We start from the raw sequence: 19088 nt of genomic DNA, 5'->3' as shown, positions 1-19088 counted from the left end.
TACTTCATTTCTCACATCCATTTGCTTCTTAACCCGATCAGATGCCAGGATCGTAGGACTCGATGGGTCCTGAACCACTCGAATTCGGCTCCAATAATGTAACCATGTCGTTATCCGTTAATTAAATCACCTTCTAAAATGGTGGTGAACCATCATCACTGTATAGCTCTCCACTCACGCACTTACTATCTGTGGGATCCAAACCACTCACTAGGTGTCCCCCAAACCCTCCAAAAAAGAAAAAGAAAAAAATGGTCCACTCATTTTGGTGGGCCACCCCATGCACGAGAAAATAGAGAGTTAATTAGAAAAGATGTCCATTTTAATATACAAGTACTGACCACCAAGCAGGTGGGCTAGCCTGATTTTTGAGGGGGAGAACGTACATGGTGGGCCCCACCTAGTGACCAGCTTGGGTAAAACTGGCACATGTGTCCGGGAGTGCACCAACATCTCCCAGCCTTCCAAACCAGCTTTCTCATTATTGCAAGGGACATAAAAGAAAAAAGTGCTTTTGTAGGGCTGAAAAGTCTCCTTTCTTTTTACCATTGCACGCCTTGGCCCACTTTCTCTCTCAAATTTCAAAATCCAACGCTCCAAAAAGACTCCCCACAATTTCCTTATAGGATACTTCTAGCCGTTCATTCCATTCCGAGATCAAACCTTCAAATGCCTCTCTCTATAAATAGGATCCCACACACACTTCTATTTCTACAAAAGAATCCTCCTACACGCATACATTTTGTTCTATCATATTAAACTACAAAAGCATGTCTGTATGTATCCATTTTGGTTTTTGGTAGTTATTATATTGTAATTAGTGACCAATCACATGCTATATAATGTCTGATCAATGCCGCGGCCCGGTTGCAGGTGATACAGGTGAGGGTCCCAAACCTCGACTGTGAGGGATGCGCCACAAAGATTCGGAAAGCTCTCTTCAAGCTCGAAGGTATATACGTGATCAATCTCTTATTCAGGCTTTGTTTGGTTGCACCAAATATCAAAAAATTTCATGATATTGTGCAGCCAAACACGGCCGAAGAGTTTGTATCAGTATTGCTTGTGCTGGTCACAGCTTGTTTGGATAATCTGCAACATGATATGATTTGCAATCCAAAGCTGTCCATCTTGTCCAGCATGAAAAATACACCAGTTAGATATCATATGACACAGCAGGCTTTTTTGTTTTCCTCTTCTTGATCATCTAACATAAATGGACGTGGTTCTTAGACCATAGTCATTTGGAATCGGGCCCACCAAATGGATGGTTGGGATTGTTGAGCCATGCAGCTATATGGGCCCCATCCAGTAACGCACATTTTCTAATCCTAAGCATGCTTCTTGTGTTAACTAATGGCGTGTTTGATTGCACCAAATACAATGATATTTCATGATTAGTCAGTCTATTTTGGCGCAACATATAATGAAATTTCGTGATATTTGGTGCAACCAAACGCACCATAAACAAACTCAATATTCAAAGCCTTGTCATCTTTTAGCAGATTCAGTTGCCAGCTTCCAAAATGCAAATTACTTCTCTAGCTTCTCACATTGGGTTAGGGGTCCAACCCGGATATGGGTCCAGATTGGGCGTACAAAAAACCTCAAAGTTGGGTATGGGCCTTAGTTGAAAATGGACCCAGGCCTACAAAAATTTATGTTACCCAAGTACAAGTGGCAATGGAAGAGGCTTGTGTCAGGCCAAGCTAGGCCCTGGTCGACCCAACAGTTAAGACCCAGAGCCTGATCCTGGCCTGAACTTGCATGGGCCCATCAGACAGGCCGTTTAAGCCCAGCAGAATTGGTTGCCCGAGCCTGCCCAAGACTCTTCTCGGCCTGATCAGAAATTGATAAATTTCTTATTTCCCACTTGAATTTTTTCTATCCATCCGCTGATCAAGTGGGCCACACATGCACAGAGAAATAGACATTTTAAAGGAATGAAACCAATGGTCTATATTTAAGATGGATCCATGCCATATTTGTAATATATATTAATACATGTACGTACAGTGGAAGTCTTAAGTGGGGCCCACCGTGAATTGATTGAATCTTGAACACGTATGCTACATTGGCACATGTGCCACCCCATAATAATCATGGATGAATAACTAGCATTTTTGATTGGGTCCTTACTCTTGCTCGGGTGGTAAACTCCTAGGAGTTTCAACTCCAGGTCAAGGTTTCGAGTGCCCATAGTTGGTGAAATTCCACTAGCGTGAGTGTGTGGGGGTGTGTCTGCATGTCTGAAAAAAAGAAAAAAGAAAAACTAGCATTTTGATTTATTCAGTTCTTTCCATGCTCCGCAGGAGTAGATGAAATAGACATAGAAATGGATTCACAGAAGGTTACCGTAAGAGGTCATGCAGTGGAGGAGAAGAAGGTAATCAAGACCGTCCGTCGGACTGGGAAGGCTGCCGAGCCATGGCCATTCCCAGCTTACTCCCATTATTCGTCATTTTATAAATACCCAGCCCACATAGCGAACCACTACTACGAACGGTCCAGCCACGATGTGGCGAGTGTACACACTTTCTTCCATACTCCCGCAACCTACTCAATGGCTGTGTCATCTGATGAAGCTGTGGCATCCCTTTTCAGCGATGAAAATCCACATGCATGCACCATCATGTGATCACGTGGTTTTTTATTTTTTAATTAAATATTCAATGGATAAGGTTGTATTGTTTTGTTATTGAGAAATGATCCAGTGGTTCATATCATTATAAGTTACGGTGCTGCTTCTTGTTTTGGAAGATGTTGATAGTCTGACTGATCGATCAATCTATGCTGTCCGTTAGTCCAGTATTCATTTCAGGGTCCACAGTGCAAAAAATCACATTAGCTAGTTGGATGATTCAATCCATAGTTGCCCTTTTTTCAATTTATATCCATCTGTTTGCAGGCCATTGGTGCAATGGTTAGGATTGACCGATAATAGTGGTTGTTTAGAAACATAAGCAATCCACCGATTCTTATGTAAACAATCACAGCTGTTCATAGTGTAAGCTGTTGATGGATGCTTAGAATTGTCTGAACAGTGTGAATTTTCTATGGTAGCCTGCAAATTTTGTGATGGGCCTGATGGATGGTACAGATCGAGAAATCAAATTATTCAAGGGTCCGAACACAACTAGGAGCACTATAATTTATAGCGCTCGGGATCATTCGTCTTTGTTACTCTAGAGGGGGAGAGAGGGTATTCGTGAAGTTGTGTAAGGGTATTTTTGTCATTAATGAAATATCAACGTCCCTATTTTGATGACAGTTCAATAATCAATGATTCCTGACTGTCCATCAGGTCCAACACACATTTCATTTTCATGAGATACAATCCACCACTCCTGAACATAGACTCGTCCGAGTCGACTCGGGCTCGGCCTCGGCCTCGAGTCACCTCAGATACAAGCGAGTTTGGCTGATTTACCACCGAATCGCCACATGACTCAAGACCGTTGAGTCTTAAATCCCTGCTCCCGACCAACCATTAGTTCATACGCTTTCATGAGCCACCTTGTATAAATTACACAGATCGGATGATTAGATCCATCTAAAAGTTTCACTTATTTTTCTGTAGCCTTCCATTTCTTGCACCATTTCACTGAATGGTTTGGATCGTTCGATAGAAGTACTTCTTTTGATTACATATGTGACTTAGTACGTAAGCATTAAATCAAGCAACAGAGAGAGAGAGAGAGAGAGAGAGAGAGAGAGAGAGAGAGAGAGAGAGAGAGAGAGAGAGAGAGAGAGAGAGAGAGAGAGAGGGTTGGACTGAGGTTAGGAATCAGAAAAAGTGACCCCCCAAAATCAGCTCATTTGTGGGACATCCCTTGTTCAACTACACCAAAGAGGAGATTGGGGCAAGATTTGGTAATTTTGGAGCGGGGAGGAGCCAGGGGTTCACTTTCATGAGGTTTCAAGAGTAGGGGGAGGCATACCTTGCGGTGGAGAAACTCAACAATAGGAAATTGAGGGATAGAAAGATGGAGATCAAAGAGGCTCACTAGAGGGTGCAGGCAGTGTTGTTAATTGATGTCTTAAATCTATAAACTCACCAATCTGTTGATGACAGGTTCGATGACATCGAGCAGGCTTCGATGCCATTGAGTTATTCCCAGATTTCCCCTCAAGGTTATTGGACATATTGGTGTCATTTTTCGATGACATCAAAGATATGTTCGATGTCATCGAAGATGGGTTGAGCTAATCGGAAATTTTCAGAAAATATATGTTTAGTTGCTGGACGTTTTTGTGGCTGTTTGATGGCATCGAACGTTTTGTGCAAATTTTTTTTCGATCCATCTGATCTGCGAAATTTGCTTCCTATTTCACTTGAGATTTTTTCTAAAGCTCTATATATGGGTGTAAACAGGATTGAGAGGTATTCTAAGGTTTACAAGACCATACTTAGGGTTTCTGAATCGTCCTAGGGCTTCAAACAGGTGTAATAAGGGAGGGATTCGAGGTTGTTCGAATCGGGTAAGCTCTTTCTCTTTGTAATTTCTACTTTCATAATGATTATCTGTCGCTTTGTGCTGTGGTCTTTTCCCGCAAGGATTTTCTATGTAAAAATTGTTGTGTACTCTTTACTTTGCTTGGTGCTTTTGAATTGCCATCCTAGATTCATCTTTGTTTGCTTCCACGCTCCCCCCAAACAGGCTAGAATATTGGCAAAGTCTAAACTGATCATTCTTCTACAATCTTATTGCCCTAGAAATTGAGGGATAGAAAGAATGGAGATCAAAGAGGTTCACCTTGTGTTTGGATGCTCTAATTTGCTAGTAAATTATTTAGTAAATGATTTACTAGTAAAGACCCCGTATCATTTACCAGCAAAAATATGAGATTCCATTTACTAGTAAATAAGGAGATGGTAATGGCTCTATTTTTATTTTTTTATTTTTAATGAAATCCTAGAAAGTAGATTTCTTTTACCATTTACAGGCTATCCAAATATTGTAAGTAAATCATTTACAACTTAAAGTCAAACAGATGGGCTATAAATCATTTACAACCTTAAAAGTGATTTACTAGTAAATTATTTACAATGTAACCATTTACTACCATCCAAATGACCCTAGTGGAAATGAGGTGAAGACAAGAAGTCAGACAAGTGAGGAGCACGTCCAAGGGAGATCATCTAGAGTGTTAGTGGAGATGGCCTGCTTCAATGAAGAAACCCTTGCCACAAATCAGGTCAATCCAATCTCTAGCCAGATCAAAATGGACAGTTGGAAAAAAATCTATAATGGCCTATATTCATCATGTGAAGTGATTTTTTTTTTTTTTTTTTTTTGATCAAGCATGTTCACATAGAGACCGAATTGAGACCTGGCCTAGATATTGGTAATGCCTACCATATTATCCTATGTGCTATGATTTTAATTAGCTCCACATTATCATGTGCACTATGACGTACATCTATCATCTCTCCTCATGCACGCTGCTTTATTTCTTAATGCCCAAATAATTGGTATTTCTATGGTGGATGGCCAGATTGAACTCCACTAAATGGACAATTAAAATCCACCAACCATATAATCATATGATAGAGGCTAGGCAAATAGTTCATTCTATGATGAACACAACAATTGTTTGGAGAATTCAAAGAATGTCAATGGATTAATTGTACTTGCTAACCGAACTCTCTACACATGACAATGGATGGACTAGCTAGATCATGGAAAGTATCTCCCTTCATATGTGAGTTTGAAAATTAATTAAGCTAGTGCACTCATTAGGTGTGTATAATCTTAAATATGTACCATTACCAATTTTACTAAGCACACATTTCTCTTCAGGTGTGGCCCAATTGAGGAGTAGAGCAGTTGAAGCGTATAAAGTAGGAACATGTATCATTACACACACACACACACACACATCATTTCAAACGAAGTTTTACCATAACATTCCTCTAATTTGGACCGGTATGGAATTGATTCAATATGGAATCATGAATAGTCATTGGCTCCATCGGTGCGTAGTAGTCCATACTTTATTTTTATATATGTATGAATAGGTATTTCTCTAGGAAAATCTTAGCAAAAAGCCAAATTAACCCATATTCTGTTATAGGAATGAAACACATTTATAAAAAACATGAAGATACACACACACACACACACACACACACACACACACACAAAGGTGGGAGCACACCGCCTGTAATTTTATTGATACTTGAAAATCATATACATTAGAGGGGCAACACTGGCCAGTTCCCTCCCCAAATTTTCATTAATTATAAAGCTATTTATTACAACTCTCATAAGAAGTACTAACAAAAAGAAAATCAACCTAGGTTGCAAACAATTATTCATCATTCATGACCTAGGTTTCAATCTAGCATCATGTACAGTGACAATTAAAACAAAGTCTATCTTTCATCTCATCAAAGAAGCGGTAATAGACAATCCTCCAGGACCTCTTCAACACTAAAATGCCACAGAAGGCCCAAAACCCAATTGCAAATCCTGGTCCCAGTCCAGAGCAAAACCAACGCATCTCATCCTCTTCTTCATCTTTTTCAATGTCACCACTAACAAGCATTGGACCTTGAGGAGTCTCATCGCTAACACACTTATGTGGAAGAGGAGGTCCACAAAGTCTGTTGTTGCCCATATAAATAGAAGGATCTTGAAATGTTTGGAGCTGATTTCCAGATGGAATTTCCCCCCACAAGTTGTTAAATGACAAGTTCAAGTAACTTAGAAAAGTTAAATTTGACATGCTCTGAGGAATTGTACTTGAAAACTGATTTTTTGAGAAATCAAGAGACTCTAGCAATGTCAATTTACCAATCATGTCTGGGATCTTTCCGGTCAAATGGTTTTCCGAAAAGTTTAAGACTCGCAATCCTAAAAGACTTGTGAGTCCTTTTGGGATCTCTCCAGATAAGTTATTTCTTGAAAGGTCCATGCATGTAACAAGTGAAATTGTTCTAGTGTATTCAAGCATTAGCCCCTTCATTGATAAAAACAAGTTTTCCTCGTAATATGATGTTCCTATCCCTCCATAGGAAAGATTGAGGTTTGTCCTCTTCATGGCCATGAGATCTTCAAAACTTTGGGAATTGAACCAGATAAACAATTTTGTCCCACATCGAGGATCTGAAGAGAAGTCAGGTTTGACATTTGTGCCGGGATGTTGCCAGTAAACATATTTGATCGTAAACTCATAATTCTTAAAGCTGAAAAGCTTTTTCCAATCCAAGTGGGAATATAACCTGAGAAATTGTTGTGTCCAAGGTCGAGAGTCTCCAAACTAGTACATTTCTTCAAAGATGAAGGGATTTCTCCTGATAGGTTATTGTTGCTCAGGTGCATTGATTGGAGTTGACGTAATAGACCCAAAGACATGGGTATTCCTCCGGATAACCTGTTCTTGCTCAAATCAAGTGCCTCAAGTGCTACGCAATTACCCAAACTCAATGGAATGATACCACCAATATTGTTACGGGAAAGATCAAGGACAGTTAAGGAATTCATTCCTTCAATGAATGAGGGAATCATGCCACTGATTTGGTTACCTTTGGCAGAAAAGATTTCCAAATACTGCATTGTGGATGTAAAATTGGGTGGGATTGGCCCAGAAAATTGATTGTTGGAGAGATCAAGTACTCTGGCTCCATTCAATATGCAGGGTATGGGACCATTGAAATGATTCAAACTCAAATCAATGGAGGCCTGAGGATGCATTTTTAAAGGGCTGGGCAATTGGCCAAAAATCTGGTTATTTGAAAGGCGTAGGAAAAGAAGTTGGGGTGTTAAATCCCAAAACCAGGTGGGGATGACGCCAGAGATGGTTGTGTTAGAGAGATCCAAAATCTCTACGTATTTTTGTGTTCGTAGCCACGGAGGAAATCGAGGACCTAAATGACATGATCCTAAGTAAATATGGGAAAGCTGAAATGGAGGGGCCCAATCAGAGTGTGGATCAAAAACCAAAGAATTGGAAGACAAAATTAAGTACCTCAACTTTTTGAGGTTTTCAAAAACACTTTCAGACACGTTTCCTGTCAAGGAGTTGTGAGAGAGGTCAAGCCAATACAAGTTAGAAAGTTGTCCTAAAGTTGTTGGGATTGTCCCATTCAACTGATTCCCACGGAGAGATAAATCTCGTAAGGAAGACAATCCTCCAAGAGCTGCAGGGATATTTCCATTCAACTGATTCCTCGAGAGAAATAATTCTTCCAAGGAAGACAATCCTCCAAGAGAAGCAGGGATATTCCCATTCAACTGATTCCCACGGAGAGATAAATATAGCAAGGAAGACAATCCTCCAAGAGCTGCAGGGATATTCCCATTCAACTGATTCACTGAAAGGTCTAAATATTCCAAGGAAGACAATCCTCCAAGAGCTGCAGGGATATTTCCATTCAACTGATTCCCCGAGAGAATTAATTCTTCCAAGGAAGACAATCCTCCAAGAGAAGCAGGGATATTCCCATTCAACTGATTCCCACGGAGAGATAAATATAGCAAGGAAGACAATCCTCCAAGAGCTGCAGGGATATTCCCATTCAACTGATTCCCTGAGAGATCTAGTTCTTCTAAGGAAGACAATCCTCCAAGACGAGCTGCAGGGATTGGGCCTGTCAGCATGCAATCGGATAGAGAAAGGCTTTTAAGATTTTTTAGCTCATATAAGCAATCAGGAATGGCCGCATGCATTTGGTATCCGTACAATGACAGGATCTCTAAATTGATAAGCTTAGTTATGGCTCTTGGAATGCTACCCGTTATATTCTCACTGAATGACAAAGAGAGAGACTCAAGTGAGATAATATTCCCAATAGAGTTGGGGATTCCTCCATGCAGCTGACTGAAAGATAGATGAAGTATCTTCAGCTTCCTCCAGCTGCCTTCAAGGAACTCTGACCAATCAACCCTGAGGTTATCATCAGTTGATCCCAACCCCAACTCTTCCAAGTTAGGAAGTTGTGAAAATCGATAAGGAACCTGATCACCATGAAAGTTGTTACCTAAGAGATACAAGGACACGAGGCTACTAATGTTAGCTATCCAGTTTGGAATGCTAGAATTGAAGTTGTTCTCACTGAGATCGAGGACACGGACAGATGTGAAATTAACAGAAGGAAGAGTTGGAGAAATATATGAAAGACCACAGTTCCATAGGTACAACTCAACGAGGGAAGGAGACATGTTCATTACGTGCACCCAATCATGGCTTGCCATGGAAAGGTTCACAAAAGACATGTCGAGGTAAGTGAGAGAAGGTAGGCTTGTCAACCACCAAAGGTTTTTGGCACTCAAAGAAGGTGAAGAAAGCTTCAGGGAAATGAGTTTAGTGAGGTTTCCAAGCTGACGAGGGATTCTCCCGCTGAACCCTGCATCTGACAAGTTCAAATGCCTCAACTCCTTCATTGAACCCAGGAAATCTGGAATTGGTGCGCCATTAAAAGCATTCGAGCTCAAGTCCAAGAACTGAAGATGCTTCAGTTGAACCAGAGCTGGATCAATTCTGCCACCTAGTCCGAGGCGGGAGTCCTTGACATGGAGGTCGAGTTTAAGAACAAACCCAGTTATGTTGTGGCAGGTAATACCTCTCCAATTGCAGCAGTCAGAGGCATCATCATCCCATGAAGAGAGAATATTGAAGGAATCGTTGAGAGCCTTCCGAAAGGTGGTGAGAGATTTTCTCTCGGAATCGAAGCAACCACTCACCTTCCAATATCCTCCCCAATATATTAATACATTTAAAACAAAGACAGAAATAAGAAATCTTCTCTGCTGAGAATAACAACTCTCCATTCCTTTTCTCTCTGCTCTAGAAAAGGGAAATTGATTCTTTGCTGATTTCTCCTTCCGCTCTCCTTAATTTATAAGATCTGAAGACCGCACACATCAATCATGCTAGTTCACCACCATTTTCTCTTAACACTGATCAAGCAATCCTAACCAATCCGATTCCGCTCTTGACAAGGCAAGTCTCTGGCATCTTGATCGTCTAAGACATCCAAACCGTTTATCAAGTTCCTTAGCACATCTTGGGGACAAGGATCATCGTCCATCCATTTTGGGGTCCATAGTACGGAAAGGTGGACAGCTGTATGTACGATTTCTGAGAAACAGTGGAGGGAAGTGCCAGTCTGGTCCTCAAAACGAGGACATACAGAGTCTTCTTACCCCTTTCTTTGAACAACTGGGGCCATGCCTTCTTCATCCAAACCGTTGATCTAAATGGTACGTCTGCCTAATTAGTGGACCGGATTGATTTTTTTAAGGTGATCTTCATGATAAGGCCAACCGTCTCCACAGTGCTTGCGGACTAGCTGGCGTCAAAGCTTTGTGGGCCCACCTTGATGTTTGTGATTTCTCCCCACCGTACATGCATTTTGCCAACTTTAAAACAAAATAAATAAAAATAAATAAATAAATAAATTTACACACACTCCACACACTCACGCTAGTGGAATTTCACCACCGGATCAAAGAGTAAGGATCCTTGCCAGCTCATTTATAAGCTAAGAAATAGGAAGATTCAAAGCTCAAGAGTGGGGATTGTATGGCCACCCTTTGAAAACTTGCTGATTCCTACTCCAATTTTTTTTAGTCATCCAACCTTCTCTTAAACTCACGTAACCATTTAAATGAAGGGAAATCAGAAAGAGTGCCATATTCACACAATGAAGGGGATTCAAATCTTAGGTGGACTCTTTATAGAAAAATAAATGATAATTGACCATTAAAAACTTCACCAGGGCTACAAAAGTTTCGCCCCTTCATCCAGGTCTTTGTGACCTTATCAAAAGGCGGATCAACAATAAGCATTTTGGTCGACCCCATCAAGCTTTTAATGGTGGGGATTCGATCAAGATTATTTCATGTGGTGTGTTTCACATGAGATCTGGATCTACTTCATTTTTTGTACCATTTTATATAATGAGCTTTCAACATGGATGGGTAGAATGGGTGTAAGGAAAATGCATCATACTCATGGGAGCCTAAGTGGGAATCACCGGAGCCAGCTATGTAGGTGAGACACTAACGGTAGGGCACACCTCAAATTTTGCATTGTTTTATCCACGCGGTCCATCTGTTTTTACAAATTATTTTAAAATATAGTCCTAAAAATGAAGCCAAATAAAAGTTTTAGATGGACTACACCAGAGGACATAATAGTAATCAAACTTCCTCCATTCAAAGCTTCATCGGCCGTAATGTTTATTGACCATCCAACCTATTGATAATGTTTTACATATCTAGATGAAATACGAAAACAAATATCAGCTTGATATAAAACATTTTTATCCAACGAAAGGTTTTCAATGGTCAATAATCATTGTTTCCTGAGTGTAGTCCACCTGAAACTTTTATCTTCTTCGTTTTTGGACCATGGCATAAAACAAGCTGATGAACAGCGTAGATAGGCAATTCATGCATCAAGGTGGGCCCTTTTAGGTTCCAACTCACATAGGTGGTTCCTGATTCTCACCCAAGTTGCGCTCTTGCACCAGTTGACTCGTCCTGCCAAAGCCATTCACATGAAAGGAAGTTAGATGGGCCCCACTGTTCTGTTATGTTTTTGAGAAATCCATCCTCCTCACATGACCCGAAAATAAGGGAGGTTCACAACTTAAGTGGGCTGCACACGGAAAGAAATGGTTAGGAAAGTGCCTACCATTGAAACCCCACTGTAGTCCACCGTGATGTTGCATCCATACTGTTCATAAGGTCATTCTTATTCGGATGAACTGGAATAATAGAAATATTAGCCTCATCTAAAACTTCTATGGCACCACCAATATTTTAAAGATGGAAATTCAGTCCTAACTGTTTTCTGTCATGTGGCCCACTTGAGTCTTGGTTCTATTTCATTTTTAGGAATCATTCTTACTGGGATGAACTGAAATAATAGAAAATATTAGCCTGATCTAAAACTTCTGTGGCACCACCAATATTTTAAAGGTGGAAATTCAATCCTCGCTGTTTTCTGTCATGTGGCCCACTTGAGTCTTGGTTCTATTTCATTTTTTGCCATGTCATAACATGATTTGAAAAAACGGAAGGACAGGATGGATCTCTCGCAGAAATCATGCTGGGCCCTACCTAGCTTCCCAGTAGCAGGAAATTCCTGTCAAAGATTTTCCCTGGTTAGCAAACGGAAGCGGATTGGCTGGTGTACCACACACCAGCTGTATTACTGAAGTAGATAGGTCAGCAAGTTCTGTGGGTCAAATCATGAGGTATGTGTTATAATCCAAACCGTCCATCCATTTGGCGAGCTCGTCTTAAGGCCTGAGCTGAAAAATAAGACAAATCTAAAGATCAACTTGACCACACTGCCAAAAAAAAAAAAAAAAAAGAAGTGGGGGATTGAATGCCTACCATTGAAACCCTTTTGTGCGTCACAGAGGTTTTGGATTAATATGAAATTTGTTTTTCATATTCATCCATATCTTTTTTCCTATTTTAACGGTGAAAATCATTATCCTGTCTGCTATTTTTAGTGTGGTCCATTTGAGTTTTAGATATGATTTATTTTTTGTCTGATTCTCTAAAATGATCTCGAAAAATGGATGAACCGTATAAATATAATAAATACATCATTGTGAGGCCATGTACCTTTGATCTCATTTGAACCCTCGTACACCTTGGAGCTCGAGCCGCATCGGCACTCGTCCTGGCACAACGCATATCTACACCAGCTATATAGCTGGTGTGTGGTGGATGCGGATTCTGTCAGGGCAGGGCTCTATGGGGCCCTCGTGATGTAAGCGTTTTATCCCATTCGTTAATTGCTTTTCTCGGATCATTTTAAGGTACGAGCCAAACAATGAACAAGGTGGGGATTTAATGTCCACCATTAAAAACTTCTTGGGAGTTGGAGAAGTTTCGGATCAAGCTAATATTTGTTTTTCCACTTCATCCACATCTACATGACCTTATTAATAGGTTGGATGATTAAAAAAAAACAAAACATTATGGTGCCCTTCGAAAGGTTTCAATGGTGGGTGTCAGTATCACTGTAGCTTCCTTCGGTGTGGTCCACTAGAGCTGTGGACCTATTTCAATTTTACGTACATGCTTTAAAATGATCTGAGAAAAGCAATTAACAGATTGGATAAAAGACTTACATCACAGTGGGCCCCACATAGCCTTGCCCGGACGGATTACCATCCGAGCGGGGGTAGGATGCAATCCGCGTCCGGTGTGTGGTACACCAGCCTATCCTCTTCCATCACAAACGGTGTTCCTGTCCTGTACCTGATTAGTCTGATACACCATTGGTCATTTTTTTATTAACTTCCAAATGTGTGTGGCTCAGCTGCCAACGGTCTATAAGAAGGGAAATTACATGAAACTCAGGCTGCGGTTGAGCTTGATACATAAGAACTTAAAAATTATAAATGTGGCATACATTAAATCAAATAAAATAACATGATTATGCAGCCTACCGTAGCAAAGTTACAATCCCAAGATTATATTGGTTGAACCATCCTAACCTCTGATTCTTGGAGTCTTGTTTGTGGAAATTAATAAGATAGATAAATTCTTTTTTATTTTTAATCAAATAAGCATAATTTTTGTTAAGAGTACATCTACATTGGATACCCTAATTTGGACAGTTTAGTTTGACTACTTGTATGCCACGTGTGCAATGTATGCATTTTCTTTCCTTAATTGTTTACGTATTGAAGGGGCTGGAAAAGTTCTTAGTGATTTTTGTGTGCATGGGCCACTTGCAGTGGGACAGATAATTTCAGTGGCTTAATCACCGAGTAATCACTTAATGTTGAGCACCACCATAAGGATTGCTATTAGCAAAGGCGAATATGCATTCACCTTACAAAAGAGCTCCATATGCGATGTAGAGTGGGTCGTGGACACTTTCATGACAAAGATAGAATAGGGAAGGTCTGATAATTCAATGGCATATATGAGAATCACAATCGAAATCGGAAACAAATCCGCAGATACGCATCTATGTACAACTTTGCCCAATAATTCGATGACACACACTACGCCAAACGACGGATTTCGTCCGTTGCCTGGTCCGTCGCTGTTTACTGGGTCGTTTTTTATTTTCGACGGAGAATATCCGTCGTTTAATCTGCGACGGATAAGGTCCGTCGCATAGTAGCGACGGATAAAATCCGTTGCAAAAAATAAAAAATCCGTCGCTGAAATTCGAAAAATTCGTCGTCATTAAAAATATTAGCGACGGATAAGGTCCGTCGCTATCATGAGTAGAGCGACGGACCTCAAATCCGTCGTTTGTTTCAACGTTCAGAAATTAACGACGGATTTAGTCCGTCGCTAAAATATCTTTATTTTAAAAACATATATCAGATTTTCGTTTTTTTTTTTTTTTTTTAATATCTTACACCTGATAGTCATTCAAAAAATAATTCACAAGATTGTTTAATAAGAAACACATTCACAAGATTGGGCTGAATATGAAACTAGACTAAATATCAATGTGTTTGGATGCTCAAAAGGCTAAATAAGTAACTGATCTAAATATATAGTAAATAGCCAAAATTAGGTCCGCTACTGATGAAATAAGATAATGTAAAGAATATCATTTTCCCTGAAAACTTAACAAATGATCATCATAATTATGTTCCATCAATTAAAATACAAATCCAAGAGATGCAAGACCTTAAAAATGGTCCGATGTATTTGTTGCCTATCAACCACCCTTAACAGCCAAGTCCCTCTCCTGTCACCTGTTGCAGTAACAAAAAATCACACGAAAAAAAAAACATTTTCTTCCAAACTTTGATTGTAGAAGAAAGATTTGAAAATAAAATGAGATATAGAGTTTATTCACTATGTGATGGTACGTAAAGCCTCATACACATCATTTATTAGTAGTCATGTTTTGTCTGTACCTGCCGTTTATATATTTTATCGTCCATAGTTCCATGTGCCATCAAACGATATACATAAATGGGCTTTGTTTGCCTATACCTGCAAGAAAGCAATACATTTTAGAAATAAAGAACAACAACAACAAAACTGCGCTCCAAAAGATTAAGCATTAATTTTTTTTAGAAAATAAATATCTCGATTATGTCATACCTCCAAACCTGAGCCTGAAGATCATAAGTAGGGTTCCACGAACCGTCAACAAGGATTACATGGTTAGCAACGTGAAGGTTGATGCCTCATCCCATGATTCAAACAACTCCAAGCAACCTAGCCTCCTTCCAGAGATGGCAACTGTACTTCACCACTACTCTTGCAATACTGCTGCTCTCCCATTCTCAATTGGGTCCACCATATTAAGCCCATTCTTCAAAACAGAGACACTTGGGAATTAAATAGAAAGAAGAAAAAGAAGCATCATTATGCAGATTTATACCTGCAAGGAATCACCAACAATGACAAAGGAGTTGTGGTCAGGTGGGACTGAAACCCAGCTCCCATCACTGAGAGAGATTTGAAGGCCTGATGTATTGTTTGATCTCAGAACTGATATTATCTGAGGGTCAGTGTTCTCCAAAACCAGTTAAGCTTGGTTCAACCTTCAGCCCTTCAGTTAAAGATTCAAGAACTCCACAAGCTAATTTCTTCACAGCTGATATGTAATCACTCACAGCAGAGCTGAAAAATAACCCACCAAAAAAAAAGGTCATTTCATCAAAACATGAAGTATTATTGCATAAAAACAAAAGCTCCAAGTTGAAGAATCGTAGCTATAAATAGCTAATGCTATTTGAAAAATGCAATTGGGTTTGAGCTGCAAGAGAAAATGGTTGGATTTTCTTACCAAAAGATTTCTGGGTTTTCTCTAGAAATGGCCCAAGATCTCTAAGAAATGGAATTGGCATTGGTTTGAAAGAGGAGATACTCAATCCAGCCCACATCACCATTGGGTCCAATCCTATTGTTTCCATACCCAAACGGATTAGCAGGGCCAGCTTTTTCCTTCTCAGGTTGAGGTAAGGAGAACTTCACAACCTCAGCTCCCAACCTATCGATGAACTCTAATGGAATGCCATGGTTGAAGAATCCAAACTCTTCACAGGCTTTCACAAGAGTTTTGGACTCGGGTTTTGACAGGTCTATGGTTGGAATGCCATGGTTGGACATGGGCTTCTGGTTTCCTACAAAACTAATCTGATCTAATGTTGGTTGGGACAACAACTTTTTTTTTTTTTCTTTTTTCAAGAGCAGAGCTGAAGAAAACAGAGAGAAACAGAGGAATCTGGATATGTCGTTGGGACAACCTATCAATGCTTTCCTAGAGTAAAGCATCCATGTTCAATTCCAGCTCTAACATGTGTTGTTGAGTGCAAATATAAACTAAGCAACAATTTCTTTATATTCAAGTTGAACATGAAAAATTAGTGAACTATGGGAATCTAATCACATAAAAGCATCACGATGCTCCAATCACCAACAGAAGCATCAATTGAAATTACAAGCAAAACATAAACATCTTAGAAAACAAAATAGGCAGCTGGATCCTATGACCTTACAACGTACCATCTCGAAGTTGACGCCGAGAACCAGGAGACTTCATAGGTGCTCCATGTTGCTGCAAATGAACTGTAACTCAGACAGAGAGGTAAAATGTTGCACATCTCCAAATAAAACATAAAAACATGAAACTGTTGTGTCATGTTTTCATGTTTGGATTAATATTTTCTGTTATATCAATTTTTAAGACTTGGTTGGACATTTAGAAAGCATTAAGACACATAATTTTTTAATACTCGAATTATTTCTTAATATCACAAGGTCCAGCCAGCTCCAGCCCCTCCCTCCATGCCAATAAAGCATAGGAGAACAACTCCAATATATTGTATATTCCACCAAATAGTAGTTTCCTCCCCTTTTTTTCTGTGGATAGGTAAATTGGGATCACACTTGAGACCTAAATGTTGCCTCAAAGAGCACCATCCATGGAGAACCAACTCATAGTTACTACTTACTACATTCATCTAATTGTTAAGCGAATGAAATAATTTTTTGTTAAACAAGAAATACACAGCAGGCTTAAAGAGAAGACATGAAACAATACAAATGAAAATTTCCAGATCACAATGAAGAAATCATAAGTATGCATCTTTGACCTGAGGCATTCCATGAGCTATAAAACATGAGAGTATCGACAAGATTTCCGTTTGCATTTTCCATGTAAAAACGTCCTGGCAAACCTTCAAAAGCAAAAGAAAAACCCGAGTGTAAGGACAAAAATGAATCAAAACAAACTAACAACAAATATGGTTTGCAAAATTTTTACAAGAATGGCATCACTTATCCACTCACATACATGGGTGCAAAATAAAGACATCAATGCAAAGCTTGTTCAAGGATGAAGACATCAATGCAAGCATGCAAGGTTACAAGGCAACTACTCAATTGAGCTGCCTTGCCACCATATCTAATAATTTATCAACCTTATGAAAGACAATGGAACCTAGGACAAATCAACAAAGATAAGAAACAAAGAAGAGACTCAGGCTCATCTATAGTTTCACATCTTAGAAGTATAAGTAGACTTGCAGCTGAATGGACCCTTGTTCCTGTATACAATCCAGTTAGCTCAATGAATCCCTCAATATCGCTAGCTGGAAAAAATCGAAGTTACCTCCAACATAATAACTAACAATAGAAATAATTGGCACCACAGTTCAACATCATATTTGTTGTAATGCTTGGGATGGGCATCATTTTCTGGCACACAATCATATCAAATGAAGGACAGAATGTGAAAATCAATTTGCATGTATAAAAAGGGAGCGAATAAAGGAAACCAATTACCATTTCAACTTTGACTTCCTGTATACCAGCTGCCAACCTGAGTGACCTAAAGCAAAATAAGGAAGACCATCATTATCATCATTTAAGCCTTATCCCAACTAATTGGGGTCAGCCACATGAATCCTTTTCCACCATCATTATCATAACTTGCTTTTGAGTGCTTGTCACTTACCACAGCAACCTACATATCAGAAATCATGGACCTCAATTGCTCGGCAACAAAGTCCTCTAAAACATGAACTCCCTGGTTATAACAAAATAACTCCATTAGAAAAAACTTAGTTCAAGATGAGGCATGAGCAAAAATTGAATAGCACTTAGGAAATTGAATAAAGATAAAGAACAACTGATAACATCTTATAAAAGAAAATGCTTTGAAGAACGATCGCATACTGATGCAGAAAATTTTCTAAATTATATCAACAAAATAACACATAAACCTTGACTTCAAAGAAAGAAGAAAACAATACATAGAAATGTAGAACCAGCTTCATGAATTGGAGGAACCGAAAGGCTAAAAGAAATAGAATTTGACATCATGTGGGGTGATGCCTAACCTTAACTTGGGTGAGCAGTTCGTCAGGTAGAGGACCACCTGAGTAGTAAATGAAATCAAGAAACACATCAACAGCTCCAGGCTCCAGTCCTGTAAGTAGTATCTTTTGAATGAGCTCATATGTTGCCTTGGAAGTGTCATATAACACTGGAAGCCACCCATCAAAACATTCATGATAGCCAAAAAGGAAAAGTTTTAGTAAATTTGAGCAACAAATTCATATCCAAACATGGCAGCACAACTTTTATATAAAAGCCAACATGCCTCATTATAAAGCATAAATCAATCATGACGCTCTACATGGTTAAAGACGATATAATAGTGCCGTGATATTCAATATTTCACATGGGATGGGAGCCCATAAAGCAGAGTTATGTAAATTGCCTGAGCCAAGTCCTAATTATTGGTTGAAAAAGGGAAGTCTTATTCACTGGTTTTGTGGAAAGATTTAAAAAAAAAAATGCACCTAAATAGCTCATTTATATCTATCCACCTTGCAACAAAGAGAGCATGTACTCCTTTCAACATTATCGAAATCATTCTTGGAGTTAGCTCACAAAGGCAGAATTTTGTGTATCACAGTTTGGCAGTATCACAGTTGCTGTCTTGGGAATTGGGAGCAGTAATCTTTAACTAGTAACAGAATTTTGTGTTGATTAATCTAAATATGAATACTAGTCCAAATAAAGCTGACACTACACATGGATATCTAACAGGAAATCAAAATGCCTGAATTTTCTTGGTTATTAGACTGAAACTTCTGAAGCTCATACTTCAACCATAGGATT

At 39.4% G+C, this 19088-nt stretch overlaps 2 protein-coding genes and 1 long non-coding RNA gene across 5 annotated transcripts in view; 1 reads left to right on the top strand and 2 right to left on the bottom strand.

Annotated features, from left to right (window-relative positions):
- Positions 1-726: 726 nt before the first annotated feature.
- Positions 727-3165, top strand: LOC131224672 (heavy metal-associated isoprenylated plant protein 31-like). Of its 2 annotated transcripts, none has more exons than XR_009161115.1 (3): positions 727-776; positions 874-952; positions 2294-2402. XR_009161115.1 is itself a non-coding variant. In XM_058219953.1 (3 exons), the coding sequence occupies exons 1-3, from the start codon at positions 771-773 to the stop codon at positions 2636-2638; spliced, it is 411 nt and encodes a 136-aa protein (XP_058075936.1). In that variant the 5' UTR covers positions 733-770; the 3' UTR covers positions 2639-3165. The 2 variants fall into 2 exon arrangements, 1 of the variants encoding a protein (XP_058075936.1); XM_058219953.1 differs by having other exon boundaries at positions 733-776; positions 2313-3165.
- A 3871-nt stretch (positions 3166-7036) lies between these two features.
- The window catches only part of LOC131224669 (receptor-like protein EIX2), a 67641-nt gene continuing 55589 nt past the window's right edge, over positions 7037-19088 (bottom strand). Inside the window, exon 2 of one of the 2 annotated variants that reach the window (XM_058219951.1) lies at positions 7037-8963. In XM_058219951.1, the coding sequence (XP_058075934.1) occupies positions 7044-8963 (1920 nt within the window). In that variant the 3' untranslated portion in view covers positions 7037-7043. Of the gene's footprint in view, positions 9494-19088 lie in introns of both variants that reach the window. The other variant, XM_058219950.1, reaches the window with a different exon arrangement.
- LOC131224674 (uncharacterized) lies at positions 15031-18458 on the bottom strand. The gene is made up of 7 exons (XR_009161116.1): positions 18302-18458; positions 17917-17988; positions 17745-17790; positions 17591-17657; positions 15745-15785; positions 15337-15578; positions 15031-15267 (listed from the first exon to the last, which is right to left on the bottom strand). It is a non-coding gene; the product is annotated as an uncharacterized LOC131224674 (long non-coding RNA).

Source organism: Magnolia sinica, chromosome 14 (genome assembly GCF_029962835.1).
Source record: "Magnolia sinica isolate HGM2019 chromosome 14, MsV1, whole genome shotgun sequence".
Lineage (NCBI taxonomy): Eukaryota > Viridiplantae > Streptophyta > Magnoliopsida > Magnoliales > Magnoliaceae > Magnolia > Magnolia sinica.
The sequence above is the reverse complement of the archived record's forward strand: the minus strand, read 5'-3'. Positions and strand labels throughout refer to the sequence as shown.